Source organism: Diabrotica virgifera, chromosome 3 (assembly GCF_917563875.1).
Source record: "Diabrotica virgifera virgifera chromosome 3, PGI_DIABVI_V3a".
NCBI classification, from domain to species: domain Eukaryota; kingdom Metazoa; phylum Arthropoda; class Insecta; order Coleoptera; family Chrysomelidae; genus Diabrotica; species Diabrotica virgifera.
This window is the reverse complement of record NC_065445.1, coordinates 78,337,233-78,357,967: the sequence shown is the minus strand read 5'-3', so window position 1 is coordinate 78,357,967 and position 20,735 is coordinate 78,337,233. Positions and strand designations below refer to the sequence as shown.

The 20,735-nt window shown below is 32.9% G+C and overlaps 1 protein-coding gene across 1 annotated transcript in view; it reads right to left on the bottom strand.

The window, feature by feature from the left end:
* Nucleotides 1-20,735, bottom strand: part of LOC114335970 (snRNA-activating protein complex subunit 4) — a 78,295-nt gene that overhangs the window by 19,449 nt on the left and 38,111 nt on the right. Inside the window, exons 5-6 of the mRNA XM_028286271.2 lie at nt 4,963-5,193; nt 4,018-4,272 (exon numbers count right to left, since the gene is read on the bottom strand). Coding sequence (XP_028142072.1) covers nt 4,018-4,272; nt 4,963-5,193 — 486 coding nt within the window. The remainder of the gene's footprint in view (nt 1-4,017; nt 4,273-4,962; nt 5,194-20,735) is intronic.

Below are 20,735 nucleotides of genomic sequence, written 5' to 3'. Positions count from 1 at the left end.
GGGGAGTGAAATTATGTCAAATCGTCACGAGGGCAAAAATTCTATATTAATTTTAGAGATCGAGTGCAATTTGTTGCGATTATTTCATGAATAAAACTGTTCAAAACCAAAATTTTATTGTCATTTATTTATGTAAGTACAAATTAGTACAATTAAACACACAGTTGGTATAAATATTTGACAGTTGAAAGTCATCACTTTTATTATTTTTAAAACTTATAAGTATTAAATTTGTAAAAATTTTTGTAAAAATAGATAAAACACATTAAAAATAATGATAATTATCATAAAAAACGAAGTCCCACCAGAGGAGTCCCATAGGAAACGTTTTGCAATCATTTCTTGAATTTTATGAGAAATTTTCGTAGGTCCGAAAAACAACATGTAATAGTAACTGAATTAGTGAGAAGAGGAGCCCAAATTTCGAGACAGATGAACAAAAAAAACTTTCTCGATGCAGTTTAGTTGGAGTATGGAGAACAGTGCCTACGTTCCTTCTGATGAAGCTCCAATAAGAGCAGAAAATCGCGGTTAAAGGAACTGGACTGCACTCCGTATTCTAATTAAGAACACCTCTCGATGCAGTTTAGTTGGAGTATGGAGAACAGTGCCTACGTTCCTTCTGATGAAGCTCCAATAAGAGCAGAAAATCGCGATTAAAGGAACTGGACTGCACTCCGTATTCTAATTAAGAACACCTCTCGATGCAGTTTAGTTGGAGTATGGAGAACAGTGCCTACGTTCCTTCTGATGAAGCTCCAATAAGAGCAGAAAATCGCGGTTAAAGGAACTGGACTGCACTCCGTATTCTAATTAAAAAGTAAGATTGGTTTGCCTTCGCATTGCAACCGAATAAAAATGGTACACATTTTTATTTTATTTTTCGTATTACTCCGTAGAGTAACCAGGTGCATTTTTCAGTTGGAACTTTGCCGGCTGCAGACGGGGGATGTGAATTGCAAGGTGTAGAATTCCTTCCCTTTCGTCTTCACTGCAGCATCCATATGACTTGCAAATTATAGAAGTCTTGGAGGTGTTACCATGAAAATGTACCAATAAGTTTTCAATTTAAAAATCTTTTAGTGATTTTTAATATTTTTCAATATTATTAATTTACTATTAGGATTGAAAACTTGCTTCGTCTCTTAAAAAAAACTTTATTTGATTCCTTTTTGTAAATTTTAAAATTAATTAGTGTTGTTAAAGACAATCAAAATTGAACCCTCACACACAAGTTGTAGGTACGTACAACTTCAGTGAGGAACTGAGTTTATTATTGTATAATTTATTTGCTACGAATAAACTCCATTATTATTATTATTATTATTATTATATTAAAACATTAATTCTCATTAATGTCACTGTATGTATTTTTTCGTAGCAACGAAGGGCATCTGACGTGATATACTTGACGACGGGACATTATCAAAAATTATTGGGTATAATATCACAAGAGGGTGAGAATAAATTGAAAATAATGCGACAGTTTTTCGAAAATTTGTTGTCTGGCAATAGACACGAGCCCCGCAGGGCTCGAGTGGCTATTGCCCAATGACAACAAATTTGAGTAAAAATGAAGCATTATTTTCTTATTTATTCTTACTGTCGTGTGATATTCGTAAGATTATTTTTTAATACGTATATTATGGATATTTTCTTAAATGTGACAGTTGTCAAAACTAGGAAACTGGTTGCCATTAAACAGAAACAATCTACTTAAAAAAATTATATCGGTAATTTTCTACAGTAGATAATTCTCAGTAGTAATTGCACAAGAGCTCTAAAATTATTGAATTTTTCCCGAGTGTCACTTTGGCAGTTTTAATTTCACGATCCGAAGGCGAGTGAAATTATGTCAAAGTGTCACGAGGGCAAAAATTCTATATTAATTTTAGAGTTCGAGTGCAATTTGTTGCGATTATTTCATGAATAAACCTGTTCAAAACCAAAATTTTATTGTAATTTATATATGTAAGTACCAATTAGTGAAATTAAACACACAGTTGTTATAAATATGTATTTGACGGTTGAAAGTCATCACTTTTATAATTTTTAAAACATTTGTCATTAATGTCACTGAATGTATTTTTTCGTAGCAACGAAGGGCATCTGACGTAATATGCTTAACGACGGGAGATTATCAAAAATTATCACCTTAATTTAGTAGCTTTCTATTGGTCAGAATCTCCTATGAATGAAATAATCAGTATAATTTTAATCTGATTGGACAGAATAAACACGTGATCAAATATCTTACTATACGATTGGAAGTTAAAATCATTAAAAAATAATCAGTTTAATTTTTATTTCTGTAGCTTTATATTGGCCAGAATCTCCTATGAATGAAATAATCGTTATAAACGTATAAATTAACATTACATTACATAGTTTCCCACCTTTAGACGTATCAAAGGAGTATGACAACGATCACTGTGACAGTAGAATTTTATAAAATACTCCTGTCACAGACGTGTAAAGGTGGGAAACTATGTAAGGGGACCTCCATAAACTACGTTGTTGAGAAGAGGGAGGGGGGCTTGCTTATTTCGACGAAATACGACAGGGGTGTGGGGGGATATGAGTGCACATTCGACGTCGTTTAATATATTGGTATATTTAAATTTGTCGCTATTGTCTCTATAAATATAATTTTTTACTAGCTTTTACCAGCATTAAAGTATCAGATATTCATATAAAAACATTTAGTTTTTGAAATGAAATTGAAAATAAAACAAAACGTTCACGAATAAATACATCTTTGTTAAAATTAAAAAAAAATCTCTTATAGATACTTTTATCGCATACATTTCGTTTTTATCAGTCATAGCCTTAAAATAATATTAGGTATGGGCCATTCAACGGACATACGCCTGTTTTGGATTACTTCGACAATGAATATTTTACTGTGCAACATAAGAAGTACGAAAGTAAATGGCGCTAATAATTATTCCAATAAACAACAATGTAATTTTCAATTTACTTTCGTTCTTATTTTGCACAGTAAAATATTCGTTGTCGAAGTAATCCAAAACAGGCGTATGTTCGTGGAATAGGGTATAGCACTTTGTACAGGACAACAAACAATAAGACATTGTTCTTTGAGTTTAAACAAGCGCTTCTATATACAGAACAAAGTCTGGAAGCAAACAATGTTAAATTGTTAATTCATTTATGTGCTGCATACTGTGTGTGAAAAAATAGTTCTGAAAGAATGAATGGAAATAAAATATTGTGTTCTATTTGATTAGTAAGTCGTATTTATACTTTTCAAATTTTTTACGAGGTAGTTTATGGATGCCCCCTAATGTAATCCTAATTACCTATACGTTAATAACGATAATTTCCACCTCCACTAGTTTTATCTCTTTTTGTTTGGCAATGTATTATGTTTTCTATCTTTTGCGTTATTTTGCCGGTTATTAGCGCGCTCATCACTGTATATTTTTGTGTAATAGAACTAAGTTGTTGGATTATTTGAAAAAAAAAGGATTATTGTTAATTGTGAGATTCACTTATAGGTAAGTATATTTACGTAAAAATATTTCGAATTTTAATGTATGTATATAAAGTTTTAGGAGGATTTTTTATTCTAAAAATATTATTAATAGTTTAAAAAATGGGAAAAGTTGATGTAAAGTTCTATTATGAACTAAATAAAATAAGACGGTTCTTGTTTCGCTTCACAACGAAATGACTATTTATTATTGTTTTATTATTATTTCGTTGAACATAAAATTTTCACCTATTTTGGTTTATTTTTATAAATATTTATTTACTAACAATAAAATTGTTTTCTATTACTTCCATTAAGCGCGCCTATGAGTATTATGTCAAAATATTGATCTTAGATAATGTCAAATATTGCCACTGTTGCCAAAGTTTCGCAGAACTTTAGAAAAAGAGTATGATACTATCTCCTGAAGTAGTTATATTGATAACACGCTACTGTAGGCTTTTAAGTGTAAAATATGCCACAAAAAATAGTTTCAGAGTCAAAGTATCAATAATAACCCTTACTTAAGTACTGAATTATTTTCTTCCTTAACGTGAATTCTTCTTGGTACATTCATAATGGTGCTTCCTGAGTTCTTCTCTAAATATTTTTTTATTACGTGATAACGTTGACGCGTCTGACCCGGGGTTCTTCTTAACGTTTGTGCAATAGTTGTCCAATCCATTTTAGTCTGTTGTTCTCTTAGGCGTATCAAAGTATCGTCCTCAGCTTCCGTCCATGTATTCTTTTTGGCATCTAATTTCAAGCAAGTTATATATCTGAAAAGTATATTTTTATTAATAAATTTCGTTGTGAATCGAAACTAGAGCCGTCTTATTTTAGTTAGTTCAGAGAGCGCCAAAAGGGCTCTGACTAGTTTCGACTCTTGTTAGAGTCTCTTCAGAGAGCACATATTATTTGATTCTCTCTGAATTACTAAAATTCTGGCCGTCAGTCTCTACCCACAAACGAAAGATTATGATGACATGGATGCCGTGGCGGCATCTGTTAAAGACGAACGAAAGTTTTACTTTTAATATTAACAATCTTAAAAATAAAACTTTATCAGAACTAATCTCCTGGTTACACCATTAGTGGCTTCTAAAATTTGAAAGCCAATTAATCGCCTGAGCAAAGAAGAAAGATTGCAATTGCTGGATCCAGCATCCAGCAATCCAGCTGGATCCAGAGCTTTTTTTACTTGCTGGATCCTGGAAACATTCTAGTAATGGTTACATATCCATACCAGTGTGAATTTTACTACACGTAATTTGCCGTGTAAAGACAAAAAAAGTAGGGATAGCCGTAAAATATTTGCGAATTATGTACCCATGGCCGTAAGTAATTTGGGTTAAATCTTAATATTTTGAGCCCAAGAACCTACAGTTAAAATATTTCTAATTATTAATGAAACACCCTGTATATTAACAAATAAGTAATTTTGCAATCCTAAACTGTTAAAATCTTACCTAGTTCGTATTTGGGTACGAGATCTATCCTTCAAATGTTCTGTAACTTCATGATAGGCCATTCCAAATTTTTCTACGCATATGTAAATTAAGCAATCTTCGGCCAATGAAAACTTTCCTTGTTTCTTATCAACATGGTTCAAAAAATATTTAAACCTATGATGTAATTGTGATCTTTCCCTGTATCTAAAGTGTCTGGCAATTTTTGTCCATGGTATGTAATCACCTACTCTAAAATATAATATTTATTTACGTATTATGGATGAAAACTGATATGGTCAAATTCAAAAAATTACAATAGGCGTGAACGACATAGATTTAATGACATCATAACTAGTGATGTAAAATTTCCGGGAAGATTCAAACGCCGGAAAGTTTCCGGAAACTTTCCGGGAATATTGAAAACTTTCGGAAACTTATGGAAATATTGTATTTTTTCTTGTTAGTCTATTGTATGTTAGTGTGTATTGTATGTATGTTGTATGTCTATTGTATGTTAGTTCTGTAAAAATGTTTTTTGTTTTGTCAATAAACTTGGGATGGTTGGTTAATATTTTGTCTATACGCACTGCTTAGCTAATATATGCTCTTTACCAGTAATGCTTTGTCTTGTTAAAAGAATCAAGTAAGTTTGCAGAGCATAGTGCACAGACTTCACTGCCATTTTTTCTTTTTTTTCTAATTTAGATATAAGCATTCCTTTTCCTCGGGATTACTGATTGGAAGTAATGGAATATTCTCGGTAAAAATATTTGCTATGTCCTTAAATACCTCGATAACCTGGGATATTTTAAACATATTGCCTTCCAATAAAGTAATCCATTTTACAAATTATTGGTGTTAGCGTAACTGCTACTTTTTGCAACTTTATTCAAAATATTTCATCATCCAGTTTTATTTAAAATTCCGTGAAAATTTTAAATTTTCTCCCTCTATGACCATAAGCATTTGTAAAGCACTTTCAAACACAATAAGGCTATTTTACAATTAAGGATTGAACCCGATCTAGTTTTTACAGGAAGTTTTAATGATATAACTTTATTGTAGTTTTGAAGCTAGATTCTATTAAATCGGGCAAGAGATATCTGGGAATTAGTTACCTTTTTAACAATTTCTTTACAACATGCCTCAACATTTTTACGAGAATGTAGGTTTATCAAATCAGACACCAGCAAATTTAATGTATGAGAAACACAGGAATATGCTTCAATAAAATTATATTTGTTTGCATTTGGCAAAATGATCCATTGGTGCTGCATTGTCTGTAACAATCCCACAAAATTTTTCTGGGCCGACTTCCTTTATATTATATTATTTATTATTATTTCTTGTGAAAGATATTCAGCTGTGTGCCTTTCATAATCTGTAAAAAGTGTTTTAAGTATACACATTACTGGTTCAGGTGTGTTGTCAAAGCAGGGTTTAGACACCGCTATAAATCGCAGAAATTTATCGATATCACTCGAGTTGTTTCAATTCATCGTTGAGTGTAAACTGTACATTGCAGCGATTTATCGGAATTGGGGGATTGGAGTTGGTATCGGATTGCATCAATTTATTGTAACGATCGAGTTGTTTTAGTTTATAAGGCAGCGTTTAGGCAGCGATAAATCCGTGCAATTTATCGATATCAATCGAGTTGTTTCAATTATCGTTGTGTGTAAACGGTACATCGCAGCTATTTATCGAGATTGGAATTGGGTTGGAGTTGGTACCTATCGGATTGCATCAATTTATTGTAACGATAGAGTTGTTTCAGTTTATAATCAATCGCGACAATATATCGCAGCTTCCAAACAGCTTTATAGAAATCAATAAATCGTAGCAATTTATCGTCACAATAAATTGCTCGCATTTATCACGGCGCCTAAACGCTACTTAATTGATCGCAACAATTTATCGCAGAGTCTAAACAGCTTTTAGAAAAATCAATCAATCGTAGCAATTTATCGTCACAATAAATTGCTCGCATGTATCGCGGCGTCTAAACGCCCTTAAAGTTAATAACAGATTGGTTTCTTATATTTGACCAGCCATCACACTGAATGCCTAATGTAAATGCTTTATATTCTCAAAAGTTCTCGGAAATATTATGAAAAGTTACCATAAATATTATGGAAAGTTCTCGGAAATATTCTCGGAAAAATTCTCGAAAGTTCTCGGAAATATTCTCGAGAATTTTCCATTGAAAGTTTCCGGGAATATTCTCGGTCAGAATATTTCCATTTTTTATAGGCGAATATTCTCGGAAACTTTCCAATGTTCGCGAATATTCGCTTGGAAATATTCTGGACTCACATCACTAATCATAACCCATTGGTACAAACTTGGCGGCAAATAATTTCAACACATTTTTCCTCATATTTTTTCGCTACTGGCTACTAGTTTAGCAGGAAAGTGCTGTTGCCAAACAACATATTTTTATTTACCAAAGAATGTGAATCAAAGACAATCATCTGCAATATAAATTTCAAACTCATGTTATCCTATAGAAGCTCATGTAAGATTTTTGTTTATGGATGTGAAGTTGGTTAAAATATAAACTGTCCTATGAAATTGTCAACACATTAAATTCTGTAACTTTAGTTTCCCCAGTTGATTTTGATTCAAATTCCTGGTTATTTTAATTGAATTATATTAAAACAATAATATATCTATATTTCGTCTTCCCAGATTATAATTTGAAAACAATAATTTGACATTATATTTAACCTCCAATATTATGAGAGACGTCAGTTACCATTTACAATCTCACCAAATATAATAATGACGTCATATAAACTCGTCACTAACTCTAGCCAATGAAATATTCGCTGTAATAATCTGATTATTACCTATATATTTTTTCAAATTTAGAATTTACTGTTAACAATTACCATTAACACATTACAATTAACAATCCTTAGTCTCAGCATCCGTTATGGCTTGCAAATTGTAGAAGCCTCGTAGATGTAGAATAACACTTTTTGTGTTGTTTTATGTGCTACTAGATTAAAAACTTAGTTTTTTGCTAGCAGTTGCCGCTAGGACATCCCTGCCATTTCGTTCGTTGCAATCCGTGACTGCACGCCGGGGTTTGTCCTAGTTGGATCAGAGAGAGCAGCACATGTGCCTCCTGATGAGAGACTAATAAGTTTCGAAACCGGTAGAGGTGCTTGCTGCACTCTCTGATTGAACTGGAATAATGATGCGGCTGTAGTTTCGTGCTGCAACGAAATTGAAAATGGTTATTCATGTTTGACTTACACGTTTACTCTGATTGGAGTACGTAGGGAACCATTCTCGTTGGAACTTTACCGCGCTGAGCAGATGGGACGTGAATTATAAATTGTGAAATTCCCTCATCTTCCTTAGTCTCAGCATTCGTTATGGCTTGCAAATTGTAGAAGCCTCGGAGGTGTTACCAGAGAAGGTTCCCATTGTTTTCAGTCCGGTAGGATGTAGAATAACATTTTTTTTGTGTTGTTTTATGTGCTATTAGATTGAAAATTTAGTTTTTTGCTACCAGCTGTCGCTAGGGCATCCCTGCCATTTTGTTCGTTGCAATCCGTGACTGCACGCCGGGGTTTGTCTTGGTTGGGTCAGAGAGAGCAGCATATGTGCCTCCTAATGAGAGACTAATAAGTTTCGAAACCGGTAGAGGTGCTTGCTGCACTCTCTGATTGAACTGGAATAATGATGCGGTTGTAGTTTCGTGTTGCAACGAAATTGAAAATGGTTATTCATTTTTGAATTATGTTTATGTTTATATTAGTGAATAGAGCATTGAATAACCTTTCGAATAAGCAATCACACGACCCCTATTCTCATTTAAAAAATCATCGATTACGTCATCACGCCCAGATGACGTATGCCAAAAAATTATAATTTAAAAATAAAAATCGACTTGTTTCGGGATTTGTCTCCACAGTCGCCCATTCTCGAGAAAATGAATTTATTTCAACTCAAACGTCTTCACTGTATATAATATCAACGTCAGTGCTACAACTGGTTGATCACATGCTGAGTCACCAAAAAATACCAAGGTATAAACTCTTTAAATAGGTAGTATAAAAATGTTTTCAATTTTCACTGTTACTTAAAATTCCAAACAATGGATAAAATTGATCCATTCAATTTTATCGTGTGCTTATCCCCCCATCACGTGGATTGCTGATCAGGTGGATTTGTCTTTACATTATGAATGTTAGATGAAAACTGACATTTGGCAAGACAAGTTGCCATCTAACATTCCTAATGTAAAGACAAATCTATCTGTTTAGCAACCCACGTGATGGGAGACTCATACAGTTACTATGAGCCTTATTTTTGCCAATTTTATCCATTGTTTGGAATTTTAAGTAACAATGTAAATTTAACACATTTTTATACCATTTGAAGGGTTTATACCAGGGGTGGGCAAACTTTTTCTAGAAAGGGCCACAAAATGTTTTTTGTCTATTACCGGGGGCCGCAATATTTGTTACCTTAATATGTTCGAATTTTGAACTTTTTACTAATTTTGTTAGTAGGGCGGGGGGTATGGCTTGAAATCAATATTTCAAGTACCATTTTTTAAATTTCGTTTTTAAATTAAATAAACTTATTTAGTACAATTCAAAGAATACTAAAAAAAATTAAGACTAAATATTGAAAAATATCCCATCGGTGGCAAATTTTTACAGACGATTCAAAAGAAAAATATTTTGCAGTAAACATCAGAATTCGTAATAGGATCATATTATGAAACAAAAAATTCAAAAATAGTTTATTAGCATAAGTTTTTTCTTGAGGTATCGCTCCCGAGTTTTTTAGTTTAAACGATTTTTGAGTTTTTATATCACCTAGAAGTCAAAATTACGATTTTTTTTGTCAAAGGGGTGAAAATCAACGTATTTATTATCGTTAAACAAAGAATAAGCCTACAACAAAAAATATCTCGGCAGAGTTATCTTACGAAATGTCTAAAGAAAATCGATGAAAAATTTGAGGTGGATCTGCCAAGTAGCTTTTGAGTTACAATGTCCACCGCCTTTGAAAAAGGCAGTTTTGAGAAAAACACGTTTAAAGTTTTGACAACTTTTATTTTAAATTTCTTTTTTTGTGTGTCAAATCGTAAATTGATGCACATTGGAATATGTTTTTGAATCGCAGAGTAATTTACAGAAGGAAAATCTGTTGATCCTTTCTCACTACACTCAAGCTGCTGCAAAGTGAATCGAAAGTAGGGATATTAAACATGCTGTTTTTGCGGTAATTTTACTTCGGTATCTGAAATTTTTAGAGACTGTTCCTGAAGTTATGTACTTTCATTTACAATAATAAAAAAAATTGAAATTTTCAAAATTTTCGAACCATATCTCTCCCTTTTAAATAACATTCGCCCTTATTTAAGCATGCTATTTTCGTCAAATATATGTGATAGGTATATAGGGTGAGGCAGATAACTGGCCTATTAGAAATATCTCGAGAACTAAAGGCAACAGAATCATGAAAATTGGAATGAAGGGGTTTTGAAGGATGATCTATTAAATGAAAATATTTTCATCTCTTTGCAACTTCCGGTTATACCGGAACTTGTTCGGAACATATAACTTGTTTTTTTTAAATGGGACACCCTGTATATTTTTACATTTTTGGATTCTCCTCAATATCTTCTTTCTTAAAATATGAGATTTTGTAATATTATACAGGGTATTTTAAAAGATATTTACGTTTTTTTATTAATTTCGTAGCAAAATTCACACCCTGTAGAATTGTAATAGTTTGACATTAAAAACTCTGCTTACGTTCAAGTGATTTTTAATATAGTCTATTATTGTTAAGAATCATTAGTATAGCTAATTTTGAAATATTAGTATACAGGGTTGGTCGAAACTCGGAATGAATATTTTCCGAGTTTTCTTAAATAGAACACCCTGTATTTTAGTATTGTAGTGAAATGATATTTCATAGTACTTTTTTATTTTATAAGTATTCCCTATACCTAACTGCTTTAATTTGTGAGTTATTGGTGATTCAAGTTAAACATTAATTGCATCAAAAAATACGTAAAATTTTATTAGGTTGGCCATGAAAATATTCAATCACAAACAATTTTTCAGAAATAAATACATATTAATCCAGACCGATCCTTAAAATTACCAATAATGGTTTAGCTATCAAAATAGCTACGTAGTTAAGATTGTTGGTGCGACTAACAATTAAGCACAAATTAAAGCAGTTAGGTATAGGGAATGCTTAAGAAATAAAAAAGTACCATAAAATATCATTTCATTACAATACTAAAATACAGGGTGTTCCATTTAAGAAAACTCAGAAAATACTCATTCCGAGTTTCGACCAACCCTGTATACTAAAATTAAAAATTTAGCTATACTAATGATTCTTAACAATAGTAGAGTATATTAAAAATCATTTGAACGTAAGTAGAGTTTTAGATGTCAAACTACTACAATTCTACAGGGTGTGAATGTTGCTACGAAATTAATAAAAAAACGTAATTATCTTTTAAAATACTCTGTATAATATTACAAAACCTCATATTTTAAGAAAGAAGACATCGAAGAGAATCCAAAAATGTAAAAATATACAGGGTGTCCCATTTAAAAAAACGAAGTTATAAGCAACTTCCGGTATAACCGGAAGTTGCAAAGAGATGAAAATATTTTCATTTAATAGATCATCCTTCAAAACCCCTGTATTCCAATTTTCATGATACTGTTGCTTTTAGTTCTCGAGATATTTCTAATAGGCCAGTTATCTGCCTCACCCTGTATATTTATTTATTTTTAGTTCATCTTGGAACCTATTTCTTTTTTCACTAATATGGTTCTCAAGCTATTTCCTTGTGACATTTTATGCAATTTACTATTTTATTTGGAAATATGCCACAATTTAAGTGTGAAATGAAATTTATTTGACGTTTCAATTTCCCGTCGATTGATCTTGATTCTCTTCATTGTTTTTGTTTTCTTTGAAAGAATTAAATATAGGTCTGGATCCCGCGGATGAAAAAAAAGTTGAATTAATAGCAAGCTGAAAATTTGTTAATAGCTTAAGGGTGTCTAGTCGGACAAATTTTGATATATGGGAACACTGGAACAGGGGAAGTTTTAATTGTGGAACGGGTTAAAAATTTGGAAAGGCCAGACCACGAAAACAGCACATGAATTTTGTCCGACAAACCAGACTGCTATTTATCACCAAATGGGCGTTTTAATGAGTGGAACATGTAGAATATGTCAAATGACAGGAATTATGACAGGTGATAAATAGCATTCTGATTTTTGCATGAGAGTTTAATATCTGTTCGGAGAGTTTAAGTCTGTTCTGTCAGACCAAATAAATGTGCCGTTTTCGTGGTCTGACCGTTCTAAATTTTTAACCTGTTCCACAATTAAAACTGCCCCTGTTCCAGTGTTCCCATATATCAAAGTTTATCCGACTAGACACCCTTAAGCTATTAACAAATTTTCAGTTTGCTATTAATCAACTTTTTTTTCATACGCGGGATCCAGACCCCAGACCTAATACCTACTTAATAAAAATATTTATGAAACACATTATTAATTAAAAATGTATAAACATTCTCAATTTCTTTGCAAAACGAAAATGCAGCAGCTGCATAATACTCTGGTTAAAGCGGAGAGTGCAGGAAGAGTCTATACCGGTTTCGGAGATCTTTTTCCCCTCATCAGTAAACCCATATCCTCTTCTCTCCGCTTTAACCATTTACCATAGCTTAGGCCTTCCCGAATTGCAAAGAAAGAAATGTCACCGATCAACTAGGGCCATCTACCGAAAAACAAACTAAGTTATCAATCGAAGTAGCGCAGAAAACGACAATAAATATCGCCTCCGTACCACCAGATTGACAACAGGTGGAATACCTTCTTTGGTTACACCTCCTTTTTTAATTCATTTACTCTTTTGTTTGAGTATTAAGGAATCTTTCTTGTTGGAGCTTTACCACGCTGAGTAGATGAGTTGTGAACTATTTAAAATTCTCTCATCTTAATTTCCTCGGCACCCTGTATGATTTATAAATTTTGAAAATCTCAGGAGGTGTAACCAAAGAAAGTATTCCACCTGTTGTCAATCTGGTGGTACGGAGGCGATATTTATTGTCGTTTTCTGCGCTACTTCGATTGATAACTTAGTTTGTTTTACATTATTAATTATTTACAAACTTAAATAAATAATATTTATTAAGATATGAAAAACCAACCTTAATGGCTTTTATAAAATTTTAGTTTGGTTTTATGTCCTCGTTCATGATTCTTTTTATTTCGGGTATAAACTTTGTGTTAAAAATTCCACTCTTCAATGGATTTTTATTTATGTTCATTATTCAAAATGTTTTCTCGCAAAAAAATGGCGAACTATAAATTTAGCTAGGTATGTACTTTCGGTCATTTGCAAAGATTTGCAAAATGCAAAGCAAAAATATGCAAATTAACCTATAATTTCTAGTTGAATATAAACATTTACGCAATCAATTTGAACTGAAAAATTATATTTTAGAAGTGATAAACGATCTACTCTACTGATCTACTGATACGATAACTAATGATAGAAGTGATAATTCCGTCAACATATTACAACTTTTTTTTCATAAATTTTAAACTTATTTTCTGGTACATTATTTAATGGTTTTAATAAGGGAAATAATTGAACTAATTCTTTCTTTTTTATATCATCAATGAATAGTTTGAGTTTCAGTTTGCGTTCAAAACTTATAAATTTAGCAAATTACTAGCAGTTCTTCCTTTCTAAAAATAAAACAATTTCTTCCCCTAATTCACAACATCTTTTAATGACCTTTTTTAAACTTAACCAACGAATATGATTGTGGTATAAATAAGACATCAGGATGTTCTGTTTCTAACTCTACCAAGAATGCTATGAACGCACGATAATCATCCTCTTGAACGAATAAAATTAACAATATTAGTTATAATTAAAATGACGTTGTCTACTTTAAATTTTCTTAACATTAAAATATTTGCTCCTCTTAGATTTGGTGCTTTGTCAGTTGTACACTTACTAGGTGGTTACGGGATAATTTTTTCAAACAGTTCCTGAAATCCTTGAAATTTCTTGGATTACATTGAGGGAGCCGACAAAATACTGTGCCGAAAACCCAAATAATTGCCTGCGTTATATTGAAAATTTGCGGAAAAATTACCATCTGCGAAATTGCTATCTATATTGATTATTAATGAGCTGCATTATCTATATTGATTTATTAATATTAGAAATAATTTTAAAAAAATATTTAAATGAAAATAATTTACTTTTTCCGGGGGCCACAAAAAAATGTATCAAGGGCCGCATGCGGCCCGCACTTTGCCCACCCCTGGTTTATACCCTGGTATTTTTTTGATAGCTTAGCATGTGATTAACCGGTTCTAGCACTGATGATGCTATTTTATATATCTAAAACGTTCTGTGATTTATGTAGAACTTAAGGGCTTTTAATTAAATTTTATACCTTTTATACAGGATTTTTCAGTAAAAATTATTTTAAGAGAATTTTAGTGTCATTCTTAAAACGTGTTAAACAAAAAGGCAAGAGACACAGACTAGTGGAGAACCACAAAAATATAACTGATCGTTAAAAAAAAAAATAAGTTCAACGAGACGTGCGGGGAAAAAGTGGTCACATAAGCGGTAAAGATTAAATCGATGATAAAACTGGTTTTAAACCAGTAAAGCTAATGGTAATATAACAAATAAAAAATAACAATATAGGGGGTGCGCCAAACCTCTGGTTTTCTTTGATTACGGCTAAACTGTAGGATATACCAAAAAATGTTTATAACAAAACTAACGTGTATCAAAGACGTCTATAATTTAAAATTATTTTCGATTATACAGGGTGAGTCAGAACGACGGTATGAACCAAAGTTGTGTTTTTTTTAAATGGAATACCCTATTTATATTATGTAAATAATTTTTGAATATATTTTTTTAAAAACATGAAGAGTTGGTATAAGGTCATAAGGTTAAAAATTTTCGAAATATTTACACTTTTATTGAGAAAAATGTAATATTTATAGAGCTGTGGATTATGTTTCCGAGGTAATAAAAATTTAACTGGCATTTGTTTTGGGCAAAGCCCTTAGAAATTATTACCAGCTTTTTTGACACGAGTAGGTACATAGATACATTTACTTCATGTCCCTGTAAGTTGTATCCATATGGAAAACTTTTTTATTATTAATTTTACGAAAAAAAGTGATTCTTCATAAAAAGCTCTGCATGGTCCAAAACCTAAGATTTAACCATCAAATATCAAATTTTTTGAATATTATACGAGGTATGTCAAAATGTTTGAATTTCACTCAAGAGTAAAGTAGCTTTATTTTTCACAATATTAAAATTGCTATTATGAAAAGTTGTTTGGAATTAAAAACTATATTCTAATATGCAATTACATACATCCTTCCAATTGAAAATTTCTTTTTTGAAAAATTATGGATAACTAACATTATTTTCAGTATTTTAATTCTGATAACTTTTATTATTAATTTTACGAAAAAAAGTGATTCTTAATAAAAAGTTCTGGATGGTCTAAAACCTAAAATACAACCATCTTATATCAAATTTTATCAATTAGGGGTATGTCAAAAAAGATAAATTTATATCAAAAGTAAAATACCTTTATAGTTCAGAATATTTCAATTAGAAGGATGTAATGACATACTGAAACATAGTTTTTAATTCTAAATAACTTTTCATAATAACAATTTTCGATATTGTGAAAAATAAACGTATTTTACTCTTGAGCGAAATTCATACTTTTTTGACATACCTCGTATAAAATTGATAAAATTTGACATAAGATGGTTGTATTTTAGGTTTTAGACCATGTAGAACTTTTTATTAGGAATCACTTTTTTTCGTAAAATGAATAATAAAAGAGTTATCTGAATTGACATAATTGAAAATAATGTTAGTTATCCATAATTTTACAAAAAAAAAATTCAATTAGAAGAATGTAATTGCCTACTAGAGAATAGTTTTTAATTCCAAACAACTTTTCTTAATAGCAATTTTCAATATTGTGAAAAATAAAGCTACTTTACTCTTGAGTGAAAGTCAAACTTTTTGACATACCTCGTATAATATTCAAAAAATTTGATATTTGATGGTTAAATCTTAAGTTTTGGACCATGCAGAGCTTTTTATGAAGAATCACTTTTTTTCGTAAAATTAATAATAAAAAAGTTTTCCATATGGATACAACTTAGAGGGACATACTGTGTATACTTCTATAACATTCAGTTGTTTCAAAGCATACGTTATACGTTCTCAAGATGTAGGTAAATTAAGAAGTTATTATTAACGATCTTACTCGTAATAAAATTTAACTAACAATTAATTTGGTACAAGAAAGTTACTAGTGTAGAAAAATTATTAGGGTAGATTTTAAAATTGGTTGTTTATTTAATTTAGTAATTTATAAAATATAATTTTAAAGTTATTCAATTCAATATGTAGTGCTAGCATACGTTCATATTTAATCTTTAATTACGTTTTTATTTTCATCTTTTGATATTTTAGTGTATGTTGTTAAAACCAGATGATAATTATTTTTTTTGTAAATTTTTTTAAATAAAATACATATCTGCAAAAACGTAAAATTTATACATCTCTCTCTCTCTCTCTTGGACCATCACTCCTAGTTGAGTATTGGGCACAGCTGCGTTTCTTGGCCGATGGTGTAAGACGGCTGGTGGCCAGCTCGGCGCATCTTCCTGTGTTTACTTTTTTTTTAATGAAACACACTGTAAGGTAAGTGTACCAATACTGGGCACCTTAAGCAAACAAACTTGTTTTTCTCGCCTCTAGATAATATTGAGGTCCCGATTTTTTTTTATTTATTTATTATATTATGTTTACTTTAAAGTATTATGTGACTGTAGTGGTAAAATAATGCCTGGTATATTTAAAAAAAATTATATATGTTGCCCTCATTGCCCCAGTAATGGGCACCCAATTTTACACACTACCCTATGTTGGGCATCTATAAAATGTAACTTAAGGTGTAAATCATGTTATATTTTATCAATACTGTCACGGTCCCAGGCCGGCCCTGTCAACGCCAGAACTTTCTGGCGCCGAAGTGTCTGAAACCCTGTTCGTCGGCGAGACAGCTGTTTACGAACGTATCGGCATATCTAGAAGGTCACCGAATACACCTTTCTTTTATTGCTTTGTAAATAATACATATCTTTCGATTTTTTCTGGAAATCAGTAGATTAATTTTTATAACTATATAAAGAGACATTTTTGAAATTAGAGTTAGTTATAAATTTGTAGTCGTCGGTCGAGTAACATTTTTCGATGTTCGGACGCGAAATAAATGTAAATGTAAATTGTACATATTAGACATTTAGATAAATTGTTGTTTTAGTGTAATCTTTAATAAAGCCGTGGTTATTTTGTAACGAATAAAAATAATGCAGTATTTTAATGTTAAGTTTGTAAATTAGTGTTATTAAAGGATATAAATTCAGTGTTCTTTATTTCTTTAAGTGTAAGTTATTAAAAATAAATAAAGTCAATTAAATTAAACTTAGTGCCTAAAAACATAAACAATAAAATAGTAGAGTCAACCACGTAAAAAGACAATTACATCACACTGGTGATCAGAAGTGGATAAAAAATAAATAAGTAATATAAGCTCGGTTTAATACAGTGTGGAATCTTTAATAATAACTAAATATAAATCGTAATAAATAAAGTGTGTGATCATGCCTTCCTTGTGTAAGCTAACAATTGCAGACCTGAGACTTGAATTGGAAGAAAGGGACCTGAGTTCTACCGGCAAAAAAGCTGATCTAGTTGAACGTCTGAAGAACGCACTAAAAGAAGAGGGTCATGATCCAGAAACTTACGTGTTTGAAGACAAGCATGCTGCTTTAATTTCGTCAATAACATCGTTAGAGAGCAAAGTTTCTAGTGAAATCTCCCAAGTTTCCTCGGATGTTTTGAAAGTTTCTACAGACATTACATCGTTAGAGAGCAAAGTTTCTAGTGAAATCTCCCAAGTTTCCTCGGATGTTTTGAAAGTTTCGACAGACATTACATCGTTAGAGAACAAAGTCTCGACAGACATTACATCGTTAGAACATAGAGTTTCTAGTGATATTTTGAAAGTTTCGGGTGATATTTCATCCCTTGAAAGCAAGATGACTGACAAGATCTCTAAAGTCACTTCGGATTTTGACGACAAGATATCGTCCATAAAATCTACTTTTGAAGAAAAGATCAAGGAAATAGAAAAGAAAATGGAGGAAACGGAAAAAGTAGAGAAAGGGATGGAACCCATCTTAACAGACATCAAAGATGATGAAACCAAATACAAACTGGAGCCACGGTCGATAGTTGAAGGGAGTGTAGGTCATGCCCGTGTTAAGGTGCCAAATTTCGACGGAAAGTCATCATGGAACAACTACATGAAACAGTTCGAATCGAGCGAACGGATGGTCCGAAAAAGAAAAAGCTGTAAACCTCACTATTGCTCTTCGAGGCGACGCTTTGGATGTCCTCCAGACCATAGCCGTAGAGGAGACAGATGACTTCGAGCAGCTTAAAAAGAGACTGAATATGCGATATGGGCACGAACATTTAGAGCATGTCTATCAGTCGCAGTTTAAAAATCGAAGACAAAAGAAAGATGAAGCTCTTCAAGAATACGAGGTCGATATTGCCAGGTTGGTACGATATGCATATCCAACAGCTCCCGAAGACATGATGGAAAAGTTGGCTGTTCAAACATTTATTGATGGCCTTCGTGATCATGAAATGCAAAGAACACTGCGATTAGCTCGTCACAAGACGCTGGTCGATGTCTTGTCTGCCGCCCTCGAATACGAATCAGCTACCCAGGCCTCTGGTGGGTACAGTAAAGTGAGGACTGTGAAAGAGGAACAGGATGAGGACAAACTTGACCAGCTTGTTAATATGATGAAAGACATTGCATCCAAGAAAACGAAGACCATAAGGTGCTGGAACTGTGGGGAAATGGGACACGTACGGAGTTCATGTAAGTACCCTAGGTACAACAACAATCAAGAGACTCACCAGCAGGAAAACTAGAACGGGTCGGCCTTAGGGGGGCAGCTTCGACCCGCAACTTTTCCAAAGACCCTCTCATACTAATAGCTTCTTTGAAATGTCGTGAAGATAGTGTATATGTGGATGGAGAAATAAATGGTAAAAAGTATACATTGTTGGTGGATACCGGAGCGACCAGGACCATTATACGACCGTCAGTTTTAAACAGCCGTAAGAAACTCTTACCAACGAGGTTGCGACTGCGGACTGCCACAGGTGAAAATGCCAACATCCACGGAGAAATCCAGATACAATTAGGGATTGGAGCAGAAAAGTTCGTCCATACTGTCATAGTTGCAGACATCGAAGAAGATGTTATATTAGGAATGGACGTAATGAATTTGCATGGATTTCAATTGGATTTTAAGAACAGGGTAATCAAAGTTGGCAACGAGGAGGTATTTCTTCATCCACATGATGACAGCACTGTGCTAGCAGCCATTAAAGAAGAGACAGTTGTGCCTGCGAGGAGTGAAACGATCATCGTAGCGCGGCTACAGGGAATTGTAGAAGAAGGAACACCTGTTATGATGGAGCCATGGAACCACGACGAGGAGGTTGGCCGAGGAATCATAATTGGAAAGGAATTGGTTACTTCTGCTAAAGAAATTCCCGTGAGATTGATTAATGTCAATGACTACCCGGTGACCATCAAGAAGGAGACAAAAGTAGGAACTTGTGTACCCGTGACGTCCATAATCCGTCAGACAACAACATCAGATAATTCCAACGACAAGTTCGACCAAATGGTTGCAGTTGCAGGCCAATCTCTAAATCAAGTGGAGAAAAGGAAATTAAGGGAGTTTCTTCGGCAATATCGTGACATATTCGTACCGAAAGGAGGAAAGACAGGAAGAACGACAGTTGTCAAACATAAAATTGACACTGGTACCGCTAGGCCAATTCGTCAATCAGCTCGACGATTACCACAGGCGAAGAGAGAGGAATCTGAAAGGATTGTTCAAGAAATGAAGAAAGACGGGGTGATAGAAAGTTCTACGAGCCCATGGGTCTCTCCGGTGGTCCTGGTCAAGAAGAAAGATGGAACTACGAGGTTCTGTGTGGACTACCGTTTGTTGAACAATGTTACCAAGAAAGATAGTTATCCTTTGCCTCGGATCGACGACACGTTGGACACATTGGCTGGAAGTAAATTGTTTTCTACGTTGGACTTGAAGTCTGGATATTGGCAGGTAGAAATGGATCCAGTGGACAAAGAGAAGACGGCCTTTACGACAGGATCTGGATTATGGGAATTCAACGTTATGCCGTTTGGACTCTGTAACGCTCCTGCGACATTTGAGAGGCTTATGGAAAATGTGTTGAGAGGGTTATCTTGGAAAACATGCCTGGTGTATTTAGACGACATAATCGTTTTGGGGGAGACGTTTGAAGACCACCTGAAGAATTTAGAAGACGTTTTTAATCGACTTAAAGCTGCCCAGTTAATGATAAATCCCAAGAAATGCCAATTATTTCAAAGTAAAGTCAATTATTTAGGTCATATAGTCAGCAAAGAAGGAGTGGCCGTGGATAAAGGAAAAATCGATTCCATTAAGGAATGGCCTGAACCAACTGATAAACATCAAGTGAGAAGTTTTCTGGGACTATGTACATACTACCGGAGATTCATTAAGAAGTTTGCAGATATTGCTAAGCCATTA